This window comes from Salvelinus namaycush, chromosome 27 (genome assembly GCF_016432855.1).
Source record: "Salvelinus namaycush isolate Seneca chromosome 27, SaNama_1.0, whole genome shotgun sequence".
In the NCBI taxonomy this organism is placed as follows: Eukaryota; Metazoa; Chordata; class Actinopteri; order Salmoniformes; family Salmonidae; genus Salvelinus; species Salvelinus namaycush.
The window spans coordinates 36,949,143-36,969,071 of NC_052333.1; the positions used below are offsets into that span (position 1 = coordinate 36,949,143).

General features: G+C 42.3%; 2 protein-coding genes across 2 annotated transcripts; both read left to right on the plus strand.

Annotated features, from left to right (window-relative positions):
* Positions 1-5,584: 5,584 nt before the first annotated feature.
* lye (lymphocyte antigen-6, epidermis) lies at positions 5,585-7,280 on the plus strand. The gene is made up of 3 exons (XM_038966293.1): positions 5,585-5,639; positions 6,381-6,491; positions 7,072-7,280. Exons 1-3 carry the CDS (start codon positions 5,585-5,587, stop codon positions 7,278-7,280), a joined length of 375 nt encoding a protein of 124 aa, XP_038822221.1.
* A 3,989-nt stretch (positions 7,281-11,269) lies between these two features.
* On the plus strand, positions 11,270-18,866 carry LOC120022637 (chloride intracellular channel protein 1-like). Its single transcript, XM_038966613.1, has 5 exons — positions 11,270-11,373; positions 12,276-12,401; positions 12,725-12,831; positions 15,896-16,077; positions 16,708-18,866. Exons 1-5 carry the CDS (start codon positions 11,318-11,320, stop codon positions 16,867-16,869), a joined length of 633 nt encoding a protein of 210 aa, XP_038822541.1. The 5' UTR covers positions 11,270-11,317; the 3' UTR covers positions 16,870-18,866.
* Positions 18,867-19,929: the final 1,063 nt, after the last annotated feature.

Consider the following 19,929-nt stretch of genomic DNA (forward strand, 5'->3'; position numbering starts at 1 on the left):
ACTTTACGTTTTTTTTCTTTCTTTTTAATTACCGTTTATATTTTTAGTTTTTCCATCACAACTTTTTTCCCTCATTCAACTTTTTCACTCCGGACGCTTTATCTGGACATGGTTCGTCAGCACTTTCAACAGCCGAAGCTAAGTAGTAACATTAACATGATGTCTTCTAATTGCAGTCGCTGTACTCATAATATACAGTAGAACGATCGCCTTATGGCGAGGATAGCTGGGCTGCAAGCCCAGCTTCAGACGCAATCGTTAGGCAAGGGTAATTTCAGTGTAGGAAAGGATGAAACAGCGTCTGTGCCACCAGTAAGTACAGATAGTAACGTTAGTATAAATCCCCCCGCACAGTCCCCGCAGCCGGACAACTTTCTCATGGCTTCTGGAGGGAAATGCTGTAGGAATGCTCAACTGGTGTCGCTCATTCAGCCGACAGAAACTTTCAACCGGTTTTCCCCATTAAGTAGCAAGTCGGAGTCTGAGGCCGAGTCTTCTCTTGTCTCTACTCCTCCCGTTACGGGGTCTGAGACGCCGAAGGCTCTCACCATTAGCTCTGACAAATTGAAAACCCTAGTCATTGGCGACTCCATTACCCGCAGTATTAGACTTAAAACGAATCACCCAGCGATCATACACTGTTTACCAGGGGGCAGGGCTACCGACGTTAAGGCTAATCTGAAGATGGTGCTGGCTAAAGCTAAAACTGGCGAGTGTAGAGAGTATAGAGATATTGTTATCCACGTCGGCACCAACGATGTTAGGATGAAACAGTCAGAGGTCACCAAGCGCAACATAGCTTCAGCGTGTAAATCAGCTAGAAAGATGTGTCGGCATCGAGTAATTGTCTCTGGCCCCCTCCCAGTTAGGGGGAGTGACGAGCTCTACAGCAGAGTCTCACAACTCAATCGCTGGTTGAAAACTGTTTTCTGCCCCTCCCAAAAGATAGAATTTGTAGATAATTGGCCCTCTTTCTGGGACTCACCCACAAACAGGACCAAGCCTGACCTGCTGAGGAGTGACGGACTCCATCCTAGCTGGAGGGGTGCTCTCATCTTATCTACCAACATAGACAGGGCTCTAACTCCTCTAGCTCCACAATGAAATAGGGTGCAGGCCAGGCAGCAGGCTGTTAGCCAACCTGCCAGCTTAGTGGAGTCTGCCACTAGCATAGTCAGTGTAGTCAGCTCAGCCATCCCCATTGAGACTGTGTCTGTGCCTCGACCTAGGTTGGGCAAAACTAAACATGGCGGTGTTCGCCTTAGCAATCTCATTAGGATAAAGACCTCCTCCATTCCTGCCATTATTGAAAGAGATCGTGATACCTCACATCTCAAAATAGGGTTACTTAATGTTAGATCCCTCACTTCAAAGGCAGTTATAGTCAATGAACTAATCACTGATCATAATCTTGATGTGATTGGCCTGACTGAAACATGGCTTAAGCCTGATGAATTTACTGTGTTAAATGAGGCCTCACCTCCTGGTTACACTAGTGACCATATCCCCCGTGCATCCCGCAAAGGCGGAGGTGTTGCTAACATTTATGATAGCAAATTTCAATTTACAAAAAAAAAAGACGTTTTCGTCTTTTGAGCTTCTAGTCATGAAATCTATGCAGCCTACTCAATCACTTTTTATAGCTACTGTTTACAGGCCTCCTGGGCCATATACAGCGTTCCTCTCTGAGTTCCCTGAATTCCTATCGGACCTTGTAGTCATAGCAGATCATATTCTAATTTTTGGTGATTTTAATATTCATATGGAGAAGTCCACAGACCCACTCCAAAAGGCTTTCGGAGCCATCATCGACTCAGTGGGTTTTGTCCAACATGTCTCTGGACCTACTCACTGCCACAGTCATACTCTGGACCTAGTTTTGTCCCATGGAATAAATGTTGTAGATCTTAATGTTTTTCCTCATAATCCTGGACTATCGGACCACCATTTTATTACGTTTGCAATCGCAACAAATAATCTGCTCAGACCCCAACCAAGGAGCATCAAAAGTCGTGCTATAAATTCTCAGACAACACAAAAATTCCTTGATGCCCTTCCAGACTCCTTCTGTCTACCCAAGGACGTCAGAGGACAAAAATCAGTTAACCACCTAACTGAGGAACTCAATTTAACCTTGCGCAATACCCTAGATGCAGTTGCACCCCTAAAAACGAAAAACATTTGTCATAAGAAACTAGCTCCCTGGTATACAGAAAATACCCGAGCTCTGAAGCAAGCTTCCAGAAAATTGGAACGGAAATGTCGCCACACCAAACTGGAAGTCTTCCGACTAGCTTGGAAAGACAGTACCGTGCAGTATCGAAGAGCCCTCACTGCTGCTCGATCATCCTACTTTTCCAACTTAATTGAGGAAAATAAGAACAATCCAAAATTTGTTTTTGATACTGTTGCAAAGCTAACTAAAAAGCAGCATTCCCCAAGAGAGGATGGCTTTCACTTCAGCAGTAATAAATTCATGAACTTCTTTGAGGAAAAGATCATGATCATTAGAAAGCAAATTACGGACTCCTCTTTAAATCTGCGTATTCCTCCAGGGCTTAGCTGTCCTGGATCTGCACAGCTCTGCCAGGGCCTGGGATCGGGAGAGACATTTAAGTGTTTTAGTACTATATCTCTTGACACAATGATGAAAATAATCATGGCCTCTAAACCTTCAAGCTGCATACTGGATCCTATTCCAACTAAACTACTGAAAGAGCTGCTTCATGTGCTTGGCCCTCCTATGTTGAACATAATAAACGGCTCTCTATTCACCGGATGTGTACCAAACTCACTAAAAGTGGCAGTAATAAAGCCTCTCTTGAAAAAGCCAAACCTTGACCCGGAAAATATAAAAAACTATCGGCCTATATCGAATCTTCCATTCCTCTCAAAATATTTTGAAAAAGCTGTTGCACAGCAACTCACTGCCTTCCTGAAGACAAACAATGTATACGAAATGCTTCAGTCTGGTTTTAGACCCCATCATAGCACTGAGACTGCACTTGTGAAGGTGGTAAATGACCTTTTAATGGCGTCAGACCGAGGCTCTGCATCTGTCCTCGTGCTACTAGACCTTAGTGCTGCCTTTGACACCATCGATCACCACATTCTTTTGGAGAGACTGGAAACCCAAATTGGTCTACACGGACAAGTTCTGGCCTGGTTTAGATCTTATCTGTCGGAAAGATATCAGTTTGTCTCTGTGAATGGTTTGTCCTCTGACAAATCAACTGTACATTTCGGTGTTCCTCAAGGTTCCGTTTTAGGACCACTATTGTTTTCACTATATATTTTACCTCTTGGGGATGTTATTCGAAAACATAATGTTAACTTTCACTGCTATGCGGATGACACACAGCTGTACATTTCAATGAAACATGGTGAAGCCCCAAAATTGCCCTCGCTAGAAGCCTGTGTTTCAGACATAAGGATGGCTGAAAACGTTCTACTTTTAAACTTGGACAAAACAGAGATGCTTGTTCTAGGTCCCAAGAAACAAAGAGATCTTCTGTTAAATCTGACAATTAATCTTGATGGTTGTAAAGTCGTCTCAAATAAAACTGTGAAGGACCTCGGCGTTACTCTTGACCCTGATCTCTCTTTTGACGAACATATCAAGACTGTTTCAAGGACAGCTTTTTTCCATCTACGTAACATTGCAAAAATCAGAAATTTTCTGTCCAAAAATGATGCAGAAAAATTAATCCATGCATTTGTTACTTCTAGGTTAGACTACTGCAATGCTCTACTTTCCGGCTACCCGGATAAAGCACTAAATAAACTTCAGTTAGTGCTAAATACGGCTGCTAGAATCCTGACTAGAACCAAGAAATTTGATCATATTACTCCAGTGCTAGCTTCCCTACACTGGCTTCCTGTTAAGGCAAGGGCTGATTTCAAGGTTTTACTGTTAACCTATAAAACGTTACATGGGCTTGCTCCTACCTATCTTTCCGAGTTGGTCCTGCCATACATACCTACACGTACGCTACGGTCACAAGACGCAGGCCTCCTAATTGTCCCTAGAATTTCTAAGCAAACAGCTGGAGGCAGGGCTTTCTCCTATAGATCTCCATTTTTATGGAACGGTCTGCCTACCCATGTGAGAGACGCAGACTCGGTCTCAACCTTTAAGTCTTTACTGAAGACTTATCTCTTCAGTAGGTCATATGATTGAGTGTAGTCTGGCCCAGGAGTGTGAAGGTGAACGGAAAGGCTCTGGAGCAACGAACTGCCCTTGCTGTCTCTGCCTGGCCGGTTCCCCTCTCTCCACTGGGATTCTCTGCCTCTAACCCTATTACAGGGGCTGAGTCACTGGCTTACTGGTGCTCTTTCATGCCGTCCCTAGGAGGGTTGCGTCACTTGAGTGGGTTGAGTTACTGACGTGATCTTCCTGTCTGGGTTGGCGCCCCCCCTTGGTTTGTGCTGTGGTGGAGATCTTTGTGGGCTATACTCGGCCTTGTCTCAGGATGGTAAGTTGGTGGTTGAAGTTATCCCTCTAGTGGTGCGGGGGCTGTGCTTTGGCAAAGTGGGTGGGGTTATATCCTTCCTGTTTGGCCCTGTCCGGGGGTATCATCGGATGGGGCCACAGTGTCTCCTGACCCCTCCTGTCTCAGCCTCCAGTATTTATGCTGCAGTAGTTTATGTGTCGGGGGGCTAGGGTCAGTTGGTTATATCTAGAGTACTTCTCCTGTCTTATCCAGTGTCCTGTGTGAATTTAAGTATGCTCTCTCTAATTCTCTCCTTCTCTCTTTCTTTCTCTCTCTCGGAGAACCTGAGCCCTAGGACCATACGTCAGGACTACCGGGCATGATGACTCCTTGCTGTCCCCAGTCCACCTGGCCTTGCTGCTGTTCCAGTTTCAACTGTTCTGCCTGCGGTTATGGAACCCCTACCTGTCCCAGACCTGCTGTTTTCAACTCTTAATGATCGGCTATGAAAAGCCAACTGACATTTATTCCTGATTATTATTTGACCATGCTTGTCACTTATGAACATTTTGAACATCTTGGCCATGTTCTGTTATAATCTCCACCCGGCACAGCCAGAAGAGGACTGGCCACCCCTCATAGCCTGGTTCCTCTCTAGGTTTCTTCCTAGGTTTTGGCCTTTCTAGGGAGTTTTTCCTAGCCACCGTGCTTCTACACCTGCATTGCTTGCTGTTTGGGGTTTTAGGCTGGGATTCTGTACAGCACTTCGAGATATTAGCTGATGTACGAAGGGCTATATAAAATAAACTTGATTTTGATTTTGATACATGATGTATTTTTGTGTGTGTGAAAGGATTGAACAGATAATCCAACAAAGATGTTCAATTAAATCCACTTTTTGACTGAGCAATCCAATGTGATGTAAATGATATGATACTGTCTGCATTCCAGACTTCTTTTCAGGCAAATGTCCTCTTAGCACCCTCATGGAAGGCATTAAAACCCGCTCTACTTCATTCTAGTCTCCATCTGCATCACACCTTTAGCAGGAAACTGGACATTTCCCCATTCTTTCCAGTCTCTATAAAGTGAGTACATTCTGCGATTAGGCCTCCTATTGACAACAACAAACACTACCCTCCTACAAGAAGATGAAGAGTAACATTTTGATTGCGCTGACTGTCCTGGTGGTCTTCATAGCAGTGGGTAAGTCACATCAGCTTCATCTGTTCCTATGGCAATATTCAAAGACAGATACAGTAATAGGTTGTGATTTGATTAGTTCAGGTTTTTCGCAAATTCTGTACTAGGTGCTTTTATTTTCTAAGGCTATAAAATTGTAATATGATATGGTGGTAGACATCCGTGGGATGCATGTCACATATTCTGTATCCAACAAAGGAGTTTGAAGAACCTGAGAGTGCTTTCTATTGTTTTAGTCTGATTACCAGTAAAAATGATGGATATTTTCCATGGGTACCGAGAACGTTCTTATACTGTATGACAAGTTTATTCTCCTGTGGTAGCAGCACCTTCACTAATAAGAGGATTTTGACTCTATTGTAATGACTGAACCACATTTAATTGGCAAACTTGTAGATAAGAGAAGCCACTAAACACACTTCTAGTTTCAGGGCTGCGCTATGTGTACAACATCAATTTACACAGTATACAATCGACCACTCATTTTCATGTATATACCTAATACCTATACATACTGTGAATGTCTAAACATGTACGTTTCAGCTTTTTATTGTGAATTGCTGAGTGAGTTATAGGTATGACGTCAACCTGTCTTCTTTCATTCTTCCACCTGATGCCACTCATGACGTTCAGTCAGGTTCTCCTATCTACCTACTGTATCATTGTTTGTGTCGTATTGTATTGTATTGTGTTGAACTGCACATGATTCATCAACTTCTCTTGCCTCTCCTCCATGTTCCACAGCCCAGTCCTTGACCTGTAAGCAGTGCAGTGTGGGGATCTTTGGGACATGTTTCCTTCCCACAAACATGGTGTGTGACAACTCCACTCTCAACTGCTTCACCGGAGAAGCAAGTAAGGAAACCTGTACACAAAAACTTGTGAATATGCAATGAATTAGCATTCACTGGGTGTACAAAACATTAGGAACACCTTCATAATATTGAGTTGCACCCACTTTTGCCCTCAGGACAGCCTCAATTCGTTGGGGCATGGATTCTACAAGGTGTCGAAAGCTTTCCAAAGGGATGCTGGCCCATGTTGACTCTAATGCTTCCCACAGTTGTGTCAAGTTGGCTGGATGTCCTTTGGGTGGTAGACCATTCTTGATACACACTTGAAACTGTTGAGCATGAAAAATCCAGCAGCGTTGCAGTTCTTGACACACTCAAACTAGTGTGCCTGGCACCTACTACCATACCCTGTTAAAAGGCACTTACATCTTTTGTCTTGCCCTCTAAATGGCACACATAACACAATCCATGTCTCAAATGTATCAGTGCAACTGAGTCCTCCCCTTCATCTACACTGATTGAAGTGGATTTAACAAGTGACATGAATAAGGGATCATAGCTTTCACCTGGATTCACCTGGTCAGTCTGTGTCATGGAAAGAGGTGTTCCTAATGTTTTGTCCAACATCTCATTCCATCTAGATTTCAATGCCACTGGGGCTCTGAAACTCCACACCCGTGGTTGTCTGGACACAGACCTGTGTGGCAAGACCATCACTACAACCATCCTGGGTGCTGGTATCACGAGCAGCTTCTCATGCTGCCAGACAGACCTGTGTAACGGGGCCAGCTCCGTCCAGGTCTCTGTGACTGTAGCCCTCAGCGCCGCCCTGATGGCCTGGGGTGTTTAGACTGGATATCCGGTGACAAAAAATGACTTCTGTTCACAGTATTGTTTAAACCTGTTACACTTCTGTTCACACTGTTTAAACCTGTTTCACACTGTTTAAACAGGTTTCAGACTACTTTGTCTCCATCCTCTATTAACTAGGTTTGGCACCGTGAGCTCAGAATTGTTTTTAAACTCCTCATCTACTTTAATAACATTTATCAACTGAATAATACTTGCAACTATGATATGCAACAACTTGAAGTGCCTTTACACTACTCTACTGAACACATATACCAATGCTGTAATATTATTCTGAATAATAAATTAATTAAGTCGTGTCACAAAACGGAAATAAAAGGAGCTGTTTTTCATTGTTGACACAATAGTGTCGTCTACACTTTTATATTCAGACATTTTATTGAGAATGTACTGTTTGGTCAAAATGCTGAAACAATAATGGATGTTTGCATGATAATAAGTTGAACAAATACTGCTTTAGTTAGGAGGCTGCCAATCTGTCAAACATAAGAAACTGTAACTGAGCAAATGGTCAAATAAATAAAAGACAAACTTATGAAACATCTAGGGTTAGGCTATGGCTAGGGTAAGGATTGAGCCAGTGTGTGGACATCAAGCTAGTGTCAGTGTGCATCATTTGGGTGTCTATTCACATTAGCCTACGTTAATGTGTCTTGTACAGTAGGAGATTCCACCCTGACACCATTAGCAGCTTTGGCAGCCAAACTCAGCTGGCAGACAGGCTGATGGAATCTTTCCCTGCAACTCACTTTCAAACCAATAGCGCCATCAAGTGCATGAGAGAGACGACAGCACATTGATGAATCCACGACTAGGCCCGATGCTGTCAAATGTCCAGAAAATAGTACTTAATTCAGATGACTGGTGGGTTTGATTTCGGATTCAGTGGGGTTCTACCACACCGAACACCTACATATACATTTTTCATAATGAGCACTTCAATATATATAAGCACCTCTCATTGATCTCAAAGGCAAGATTTAAACACAGCATCTGTTTCCCCTGAGGAATGTAATGTTATGTACACATCATGTGATAACAATGGTATTATATATAGTAGCTTGTGTTTTATACCCTTCTGGCGCAGAGCATATAAACATGAATAAACCCACCTAATTGTCATGATATCACAATATTCCAGGAAATTGAATTCGTCAAATATGAAAATATGTAGATAATTGTCTACCTACATAATGACACATTTCAGAAAAGGAATACACCAGAACACCTGATTAAGTGTCACACAACACTTTCAAAGGTCTGTTACATAAGCTTATCACTGACGCTTGAGTGCCTGACCCGATGAGCAGACAACCGACATTTAAATATCTTCATGTACAGTAAGTAGGCTGCATTTGTAACGGTGTTCGAGCATGGATTGAACCAAGGCGCAGCGTTGTGAAATGACATGATTTATTAAACAAGACGAAAAAACGAACTACACTTGAATAATTAACAAAACAAATAAACGATGTAGCCAGACCTGGACGACGAACTTACATGAAACACGAAGAACGCAATAACAGGAAAACTGACTACACAAAAACCGACCGAACAAACATACCGAGAACAGTCCCGTGTGGCGTAACATACAGACACTGACACAGGAGACAACCACCCACAACAAACAGTGTGAAAACACCTACCTTAATATGACTCTCAATCAGAGGAAACGACACACACCTGCCTCTAATTGAGAGCCATATTAGGTACCCATTAACCAACATAGAAACAGAAAACATAGACTGCCCACCCAAACTCACGTCCTGACCAACTAACACATACAAAAACTAACAGAAAACAGGTCAGGAACGTGACAGCATTAGAAAATGAAACGACTCAATATCGCGGTCTGCCGGCCTTTGGGCTAGTACAGGTGCAATTCCTTCCACGTTGTATTGCCTTATTTTTTTAATTTAATAACCCAAATTGCATAGATGTCCTACTATAGACTAATTGTCGGGGAAATGTAATTACACCTTCCCTTCTTAGCCCTTCTCTTTTCCACATCTCTCTCTCACATACACGCACAATCGGTGGAGTTGAGTTGAGTCGGCTAGGTTACCAACGGAGTACTAAACATCACTTGTTGCTAGTTGAGTGTTGGCTTGTACGGGGACCTTCCACCATCAGGAAATGGAGGAATGAGTGTGTAGCGAGCAACACAGAGGGAGGGGAAACTGACAAGACGTTTACTGCAAGTCCACACATAACGTGAGCGAGGTAAGGAAATTATACATTTGTTACAATTTAGACTACATTCTTACTCAACAAAATCTCTTGGAAGGTTGCTATTAAGTCATAACGGTTTACAGTAAGACCTTGTTTTCTGATGCTTGTTTGTATTCGTTTATATAAGCTACAGAATATGTCTGTCATAGCAGATAGTGCGGCCAAGCCCTTGGTTGACATCGGTTTTCTGTTTATTATTGAAATGAACCTAATAGGCCTATAAACAAATGTGTGTAAGACTGCACATTGACAGGTGTTTCCCCTCCCAAAACTAAACTGCCCTGCGTCACCTTTAGGTCTTCCAATTCCAGCGGCAACACTTGAAACAAAAAGATGAGTGACGAAGATAGACTTCAAGTTGAACTTTTTGTGAAGGTAAGCGACATCATCAAAATCCATTCTGCTCTGATATGCATAATCATATCTTGGACACGTTACTTTGTAAACAATGCGCCATTACATTACGCTATCAACATGTCACTATGTGGTAGTCTACGGTGTCATCTATTTTACTGAAACATCATAATAGCCCAAGCATTTCTAAAACAAGATTACCTATCGGTGAGAAGGTTGTCACTAGTTGTCACTGGTCCTTCGCGGAATTTGTTCGAAGAAGGAATGCCTAGAGAAGGCCTAATGGCTTTCATAGCAGGCAATAGCCTATATTTAATAAGATAGAATTACATTGGGCTATTTATTAACAGAAGCTATGCTTATTGCTGTACTCCATTTGGCACTTCAGTTGAATGGCCAGAAAATGTACGAATCTTATTAAATGTACATTAAGATAATACATATGCCATATAGGCTCCTTAAATCTATATTTAGTAAACTGGCCAGAGCAGCCCAGGTGTCACAGCCGTTGAATGAAGAGGACCAATGTGCAGCGTGGTGAGCGTACATATTCCTTTATTTCATATGACGCCGACAAAAACAATACACAATCCAAAACAACCGTGAAGCTAAAAGCTATAGTGCCAACAAACAAAGACAACTTCCCACAAAGACATGTGGGGAAAAAGGGATACCTAAGTATGGTTCTCAATCAGAGACAAAGATAGACAGCTGTCCCTGATTGAGAACCCTACCCGGCCAAAACATAGAAATACAAATAATAGAACTAAAGAACATAGAATACCCACCCCAAATCACACCCTGACCAAACCAAATAGAGACATATAAAGGCTCGCTAAGGTCAGGGCGTGACACCAGGGGTGTGGTCATTTGGAGGAAATTATCCAATATAAAAATAGTGAGTATTGTTTCCTGCTCTCATGGTCCATGACCTATAAGGATTTCTCTGTGAATATGTAGATGTGTAGCTTTTTTTTTGTTCATGTATGAAAGATGTCCTTGTGGTAGCAGCTTAAAATGCTGACTTCTTGTCCATTTTCCCACCATTCAAATTTCAAGAGACCCACAGGCCCTACTCTTTCACACATTGCATTGTATATTTGACTAAAACAGTTTAATTCCTCCTATGAAAACATTTCAACTACACACATTATTGTCACTTCCATTCTCACTCACCTTACATGTTACATCTAAGCTATGTACAATTCCAAATCATTTTGCTTATGTAGGCAACTTTATAGTGTTGCCCATATTTATGTTTAGAATTAATCTAGAACCATGTGATCCCTGTTTGACTTCCCCTATCGATCTTCGGTAGTATATGATCTTCTTGTTCGGATGAATGACCATAATATAAGGACTTCTATCCCATTCTAGGCAGGCAGTGATGGCCAGAGCATTGGCAACTGTCCATTCTCCCAGCGTCTCTTCATGGTGCTGTGGCTCAAAGGAGTCACTTTCAACGTCACCACCGTGGACATGAAGAGGTCTAATACCTATCAATCTGTATTTCTATTACATATACATTTCTATTACATTTGCACATGTCTAAGCTTACTATCTGTCTTTATACACCATCTTGTACCCATGTAAACTCATTTCTACACTGAACAAAAATATAAACGCAACATGTAACATGTTGGTTCCATGTTTCATGAGCTAAAATAAATAAAAAATCGGGGAATGTTCCATACGCACAAAAAGCTTATTTTCTTTAACATTTTATGCACAAATTTGCTTACATCCCTGATAAGAAGCATTTCTCCTTTGCCAATATAATCCATCCACCTGACTGGTGTGGCATATCAAGAAGCTGATTGAACAACATGATCATTACACAGGTGCACCTTGTGATGGGGGGCTGAGGAGTATTTCTGACTGCAATAAAACCCTTTTGTGGGGAAAAACTCATTCTGATTGGCTGGGCCTGGCTCCCCAGGGGGTGGCTGCACCGCTGCCCAGTCATGTGAAATCCACAGATTAGGGCCTAATGAATTTATTTAAGTTGACTGATTTCCTTATATGAACTGTAACTCAGTAAAATCTTTGTTGCATGTTACGTTTTATATTTTTGTTCAGTATAGTAGGACTTAACCCTTTTTTTGTCACAAACGTATGAATTTTTCACATTCACATACGCTCATATGTCTCCACCTTCTACCTCTTTCTCACTCCCTCTAATTCTGTCATTGTTTCAAATCAAATCCAATTTTATTTGTCACACTCGCCGAATACAACAAGTGTAGACCTTACAGTGAAATGCTTACTTACAAGCCCTTAACCGACAATGCAGTTTTAAGAAAAATACACACAAAAAAAAGAAATAAAAGTAACAAATAATTAAAGAGCATCCCTGTTTCTTCCTCTGTCATTTTCTGTCTCTTGATAGGAAACCAGACATCCTTAAGGACCTGGCCCCTGGCGCTCAGCCCCCCTTCCTGCTCTACGGGACGGAGGTGAAAACCGACACCAACAAGATAGAAGAGTTCCTGGAGGAGAACCTGTCCCCTCCAAAGTAATCACTCCTTCCATCATTTTATCCTTCTATCCATCCTCTGATCATACCACCAGACAGTTATGTTGCTACTTGTATCAAGCAACATTTCATACCCTTCCAGGTCTATGTTACATGTGCCATTGTTGTGTTGAAGAATCATTTGTATCTGTTGTTTGCCTCTGTAGAGTATGTTGATCGTTTATGTACTGTACTTGCATGAAGGCTTTTGATACTTTATGTATTTAACATTCGTTTTTTATGTTCCTCTCGGAAGACAATATGTTTTCTTCGTGATACCTAACTGACTGAAATGTTCTATGCCTCCGCCACCCCCTCAACAGGTACCCACGCCTGGCTTCCAGGAGCCCTGAGTCTAACACAGCCGGCCTAGACGTGTTCTCCAAGTTCTCAGCCTACATCAAGAATTCAAACCCCCAGCTCCATGACCGTGAGTGACAATGTCAAATCAGGATGAACTGAGCCCGACCCTTCATGTACAACAACATTGTTGCATGGGACGATACCAGTATCACGATGCTCGTTAGTATTGTGGAAAGGGAACAAAACACGAAGCAGATGTAACTTCTTTAGGAAAACAACCCTAATGTTGGAAACAAACGTCATTATGTTGTCATCGAGAGTCACATTTATTTATTTTCCAAGCTATAGCACACAATGTTTTATATACTGTACATCAGGTTTTTAAATGACCAAAGAGTTTGGCCTGCTTCGTGTTTTCATTTTTTTCATGGAAAAAATATTGCAATACTGGTATCGTCACAAGCACCTGCAAGAAGCTCCCACAATCTGTCTCTGTTTTCCAAAAACAGCAGGGAATGTCTTTGTTAATGGCATTATGCCCTGAACTTGGCGTCTCTGAGCTTGGCGTCTCTTCACAAAGCGGTCGCATGTTGTACCCTCTACTCAGATAATCAATTGTCACGTGCAAAGATTCAAAAGGACATTTTAAATGACTCTTGGTTCAACAATTTACAACTGTGCCTCAAGTCCTTTAAACCATGTTTTTTGTTTTTATTCAAATAATGTTGTAATGATATTAGCATACAGGGCATTTGGAAAGTATTCAGACCCCTTGACTTTTTCCACATTTTGTTACGTTACTGCCTTATTCTAAAATGTATTGAATTGTTTTTTCCCCTCATCAATCTACGCACAATACCCCATAATGACAAAGCAAAAACAGATTTTTAGAAATCTGAAAAATGGAAGTGTTCCATTTACATTAGTATTCAGATTCTTTACTCAGTACGTTATTGATGCACCTTTGGCAGCGGTATCAGCCTCAAGTCTTCTTGGGTATGACGCTACAAGCTTGGCACACCTGTATTTGGGGAGTTTCTCCCATTCTTCTCTGCATATCCTCTCAAAACTGTCAGGTTGGATGGTAAGCGTTGCTGCACAGCTATTTTCAGGTCTCTCCAGAGATGTTCCATCGGGTTCAAGTCCGGGCTCTGGCTGAGTCACTCAAGGACATGCAGAGACTTGTCCCGAAGCCACTCCTGCGTTGTCTTGGCTGTGTGCTTAGGGTCATTGTCCTGATGTAAGGTGAACCTTCGCCCCGGTCTGAGGTCCTGAGCGCTCTGGTGCAGGTTTTCATCAATGTTCTCTCTGTACTTTGCTCGTTCATCTTGCCCTCAATCCTGACTAGTCTCCCAGTCCCTGCCGTTGGTAGACATCCCACAGCATGCTTCACCGCAGGTATGGTGCCAGGTTTCCTCCAGATGTGATGCTTGTCATTCAGGCCAAAGAGTTCAATCTTGGTTTCATCAGACCAGAGAATCTCCAAGTGGGCTGTCATGTGCCTTTTACTGAGGAGTGGCTTCCGTCTGGCCACTCTACCATAAAGTTCTGATTGGTGAATTGATGCATAGATGGTTGTTCTTCTGGAAGGTTCTCCCATCTCCACAGAGGAACTCTGGAGCTCTGTCAGAGTGACCATCAGGTTCTTGGTGACCTCCATGACCAAAGCCCTTCTCTCCAGATTTCTCAGTTTGGCCGCCCGGCCAGCTCTAGAAAGAGTCTTGGTGGTTCAAAACTTCTTCCATTTAAGAATGATTGAGGCCACTGTGTTCTTGGGGACTTTCAATGCTGCAGAAATTATTTGGTACCCTTCCCCAGATCTATGCCTCGACATAATCCTGTCTCGGAGCTCTACGGACAATTCCTTCGACCTCATGACTTGGTTTTTGTTCTGACATGCACTGTCAACTGTGGGACCTTATATAGACAGGTGTGTGCCTTTCCAAATCATGTCCAAACAATTGAATTTCCCACAGGTGGACTCAAATCAAGTTGTAGAAGCATCTCAAGGATGATCAATGGAAACAGGATGCACCTGAGCTCAATTTTGAGTCTCATAGCAAAGGGTCTGAATACTTATGTAAATAAGGTATTTCTGTTTTTTATTTTTAATACATTTGCAAATATTTATAAAAACCTGTTTTTGCTTGGTCATTATGGGGTATTGTTTGTAGATTGATGAGGAACATTTTTCATTTATAAACTGGGTTGTTCACCCATGAATGCTGATTGGCTGACAGCCATGGTATATCAGACCGTATACCACTGGTATGACAAAACATTTATTTTTACTGCTCTAATTACATTGGTAACCAGTTTATAATAGCAATAAGACACCTCAGGGTGTCACGCCCTGACCTTAGTTATCTATGTTTTCTTTATTATTTTGGTTAGGTCAGGGTGTGACGAGGGTGGGTATGCTTGTTTCGTATTGTCTAGGGTTTTTGTATGTCTAGGGGTGTTTGTAAGCCTAGGCATATGTAGGTCTATGGTGGCCTGAATTGGTTCCCAATCAGAGGCAGCTGTTTATCGTTGTCTCTGATTGGGGATCATATTTAGGTTGCCATTTTCCCTTGGGTATTTGTGGGTTCTTATTCTATGTTTAGTTACCTGTCTGCACTAGCCATATTAGCTTCACGGTTCGTTTTGTTATTTTGTTCGTTTTGTTCAGTGTTCATTCTTTAAATAAAGAAAAATGTACGCTTATCACGCTGCGCCTTGGTCTCCCCCCTTCGACGGCCGTGACACAGGGGTTTGTGGTATATGGCCAATATACCACGGCTAAGGGCTGTGTCCAGGCACTCCGCGATGCGTCGTGCTCAAGAACAGCCATTAGCCATTGTATATTGGCCATATACCACACCCCCTTGTGCCTTATTGCTTAATTAATCAATTTTAGAATAAGGCTGTAACGTAACAAAATGTAGATAAAGTGAAGGGGTCTGAATACTTTCTGAATGCACAATAGAAATATAATTACTATTCTATATATAAGAGTCATATTGTTTCATGGTGCAGCACATTCAATTCCTTCTTTCAGAGGTTTGTTTCAGTCTAATCGCAGGGAGCTCAATGAAGGCTTTACTTGCGTGATACTACTGAGGAGCTTTATCTTTGATCGTACTACAGTTTATGTACGTGTTTCAGTCTTAATCAACGTGTTGTACTTTGTGTGTTCTCTGCATGGTCAGACCTAGAGAAAGGCTTGCTCAAGGCCCTGAAGAAGCTAGACGAATACCTTGGCTCCCCACTTCCTGACGAGATTGACGAGAATAGCGCTGATGATGTCACTTCCTCCTCCCGTCCCTTCCTGGATGGGCAGGTCCTCACTCTGGCCGACTGCAACTTGCTTCCCAAGCTGAACATTGTCAAGGTAATCCTTTGTTTTAAGCCCTGCTTGTGGCCTAGCGTGAGGTCTATAATCAAATCAGTATTAATTGGGGTTGGTGGACCACTTGTTTGCTAAATGTTCCCAAATGTACAGTAGTAACCAGTGAAAACTGCAAAGTAAGATCACAAGGACATATTCACAATAGTGTTCAGGCAGATCCAATGGGCTCTTTTGATCATTATTGTTTGGACTACAAATGCACAATTATATTTATTGGCTATAACTGTTACTTTTCTTGTCTTAACGTTTTTGTATGTTACTTTTTGGGGGGTTATTTAGTGGCCACGTGTATTCAGAATCAGAATCACCTTTATTCACCAAATACATTTGCATGTATAGGAATTTGACTCAGTGAAATGGTGCTGCCACAATAAACAGAATATACAGACGGACAATAAGCAGAATATACAGACTAAATATATTGACGCAGAATTTACACACTGAAGCTAAAAGCTAAAAAGTACAGATGACACTATGAACACTATAAGCAACATTAGAACTGTGCATGTAGAGATGTATGAATCAAAACTGTTTTACAGGATGATGTGCAATGGGGGAAATAACTCTCCCTTTCTTCTTCTCTTTTTCTCTGTCTCTCTGTCCGACCCGAAGGTGGTGTGTCTGAAGTATCGCACTTTCTCCATCCCTAAGTCTCTCTCCAACCTGTGGCGATACCTGGACGCTGCGTACGCCCGCGAGGAGTTCTCCTCTACCTGCCCCAACGACACAGAGATACACATCGCCTACTCAGCCGTGGCTAAAGCACTTAAGTAGGAGGACAAGGGGATTCCATCAGTCACACACAACAGCAAATACACACATACACACACACACCTGTTCAGATATCCTAGACACACTCACCTACCTACGCACACACTGTACATGTGGCAGCATACACACACCCCAATGCACTCACACATACAGGCACTCTCTCAGACACACGCACACCATTCCAACAGCCTTTCTTGAGAGCAGGAAATCAATATCAATGTAAGATCAAGTTGAAAATGTTGCATTGGCCACTTAAGAGTTTGTGAAACTCTCTGAGGCTTATAGTTTATGGTTCTCTTTTTGTCACGTGCCACATCCACTCTTAATGCTGTATATTCAGGGGCAGTTACACACAGTTAAAGTTCTATACACGGGCAGTAGGTTACATATGGTAGCATCCAAATGAAGGTATCCAACAGTGGTCTGTTCAGTCTCTATGATTAATTCTGCACTGCATACATTGCCACATTACACCCTATTAGTTTCTATCTCTCGGCCAAGCCATAAACAACTGTTCCTGTTTTGATTACACACAGACACGCATATCTAGACCAGTTTAACTGCTACCTGCAGCTGAAAGAGAGAGCTTAGTTATAGGCGTGTCGACAATTATACATTATTACAGACATATTATTACACTGTTGATATATTGTTCAGGGCAAACAGCCGCTAACAGGGTGGATGACATGGTCAGTTTGAACCAGTCATTTTATACATGCTAAATGGTCAGAAGTTAGGCTCAGGGAACGGGAAAGCAGGCCTTGGGCCAATTGTAGTACATTGGGGCACACTATACAGAGGTGTTTCTCAGGACACATTTATCCACACAGAAAACGATTTCAACAGACCTCGGCTTCTCCTTTCTCCGGCTTGTAGCGCCGTGAAGGGTTTATCAAGCTTATGTCCCCATTGTAAGGCTCTTTTGCTAGTAAATCAAATCAAATTGTATTTGTCACATGCGCTGAATACAACAGGTGTAGTAGACCTTACAGTGAAATGCTTACTTACAAGCCCATAACCAACAATGTCGTTTTAAGAAAATGCCTAAAAAAAAAGTTGAGAATAAAGTAACAAATAATTAAAGAGCGGCAGTAAAATAACAATTGCGAGGCTATATACAGGGGGTAATTCAAAGTGAAGGATATTTTTGATACAATAAAAAAAACCTGTTGCAGAGCAGGTGAGTTACTCCAGACGAAGTAATATGGCTATTGTTGCTGCTTTAGGTGTGAACTTTAGGTTATTGAAGAAGTACTTGACTCTGTATGGCCTTGAGGCACCGAGCCGGTTCAGTCATGTTTCACTGTAATCTGAGGGGAAACTACAGGATGTAATGCAGGCGTGCACACACCTCCAAGCATGACTAAACCATAAACGTCACATTCAGAAAAAAATGGAGACGTTCATTGCATAGATAACTGAAACTGAAATCTCCCGAGGGGAGAATGCTACGGGATTGTGCATTTGTACTCTTTGATATGGTTAATGACAATGGAAGACTCAATTCAACTTGAAAAAAGAAAAGAGTTTGAACCTTTAGTGAGCCAAACGAAGGGTTTTACTTCAGGTCTATTGAGCTGGGTGTTGTTCAGGTTGTTTAAATCGACAACACCTTTGAACCTACTACCGTCCTGTGCTTTGTAGTGCACACTTTGAAGTCTTCCGTTTTACAGTGACTTGAAATTCAGTCCCCTGGGAAAGAACTGGAAATATTTGTTTGGGTTCTATACAATCCATGTCAGCGTATCAAGCTCAGCGTGATTGAAATTTAAAGGCAATGTTCCCGCTTTAAAGGAGATTGTATACTGTTGCATATGTCGCTCAATTGGAAATGAGCTTTCTATAGTGCAATCTTCAGCGGTACAGATTGAATAGAGCCCTCAGACTGACTGATAGATGGTGCAGTCTCATGGATACTGACTTAAGTGGATCAGCTTAAAACAGCCTTGTTTTAAGCTGATCCAATTTGAGTGTACAAAACCTTTGTGTACAAAACATTAGGAAGACATGCTCTTTCCATGACATAGACTGACCAGGTGAATCCAGGTGAAAGCTACGATCTCGTATTGATGTCACATGTTAAATCCACTTCAGTCAGTGTAGACGAAGGGGAGGAGACAGGTTAAAGAAGGATTGGAGACAATTGAGACATGAAGCGCGGTTACAAGCACAAAATAATATGATTATTGTGGATAGTCAGATTAATATAATAGTTTGTTTAAAACGTTTACATACTTTGCAAGAATAACAATTTCCTTAATGATCCTGTTTACATGGACACATCTGAAATCAGGCTACCTGATGGGACTTTTGATAAATGCAGAAAATAGCCAATCAAAATAAACGTTCTACCACAGTGACCGTGTTATTTTTGAGAAGACTATTTGATTCTGAGTTCGGACACATAAAGTTTGTTGGTGAAAACTATTTATAAGGTGCATACTTTCAGTTTATTCAAACTCACTTCACTTGCGTATAAGATGGAGGGTTGCACTACCAGTGTTACAGCTTTGGCACATGCTGGCACAAGCTTAGACCAAATACACCGCTAATAATTTGAAAGATTGCTCAGAAAACCAGTTGTTTTAATCGGCGTATGCTTACTTTGATTTTGACCTTACCAGAGTAAGGTGTTTACATGAATGAATGGGCAAGACAAAAGATGTAAGTGCCTTTGAACGGGTATGGTAGTAGGTGCCTGGTGGACCGGTTTGAGTGTGTCAAGGTAAGTTCCCCGCCCACTCAGCCTACTAGCTTCCCGCCCACTCAGCCTACTAGCTCCCCACCCACTCAGCCTACTAGCTCTCAGCCTACTAGCTCCCAGCCCACTCAGCCTACTAGCTCCCCTCCCACTCAGTCTACTAGCTCCCCGCCCACTCAGTCTACTAGCTCCCCGCACACTCAGTCTACTAGCTCCCCGCCCACTCAGCCTACTAGCTCCCCGCCCACTCAGCCTACTAGCTCCCCACCCACTCAGCCTACTAGCTCTCAGCCTACTAGCTCCCAGCCCACTCAGCCTACTAGCTCCCCGCCCACTCAGTCTACTAGCTCCCCGCCCACTCA

Coding starts and splice junctions, on each gene's coding strand:
- LOC120022637 (XM_038966613.1), top strand. CDS start 11,318: ATGGTGCTGTGGCTCAAAGGAGTCACTTTCAACGTCACCACCGTGGAC. Junction 11,374..12,275: donor ACCACCGTGGACATGAAGAG/GTCTAATACCTA, acceptor GTCTCTTGATAG/GAAACCAGACATCCTTAAGG. Junction 16,078..16,707: donor CCAAGCTGAACATTGTCAAG/GTAATCCTTTGT, acceptor TCCGACCCGAAG/GTGGTGTGTCTGAAGTATCG.
- lye (XM_038966293.1), top strand. CDS start 5,585: ATGAAGAGTAACATTTTGATTGCGCTGACTGTCCTGGTGGTCTTCATA. Junction 5,640..6,380: donor GGTGGTCTTCATAGCAGTGG/GTAAGTCACATC, acceptor CATGTTCCACAG/CCCAGTCCTTGACCTGTAAG. Junction 6,492..7,071: donor CTGCTTCACCGGAGAAGCAA/GTAAGGAAACCT, acceptor CATTCCATCTAG/ATTTCAATGCCACTGGGGCT.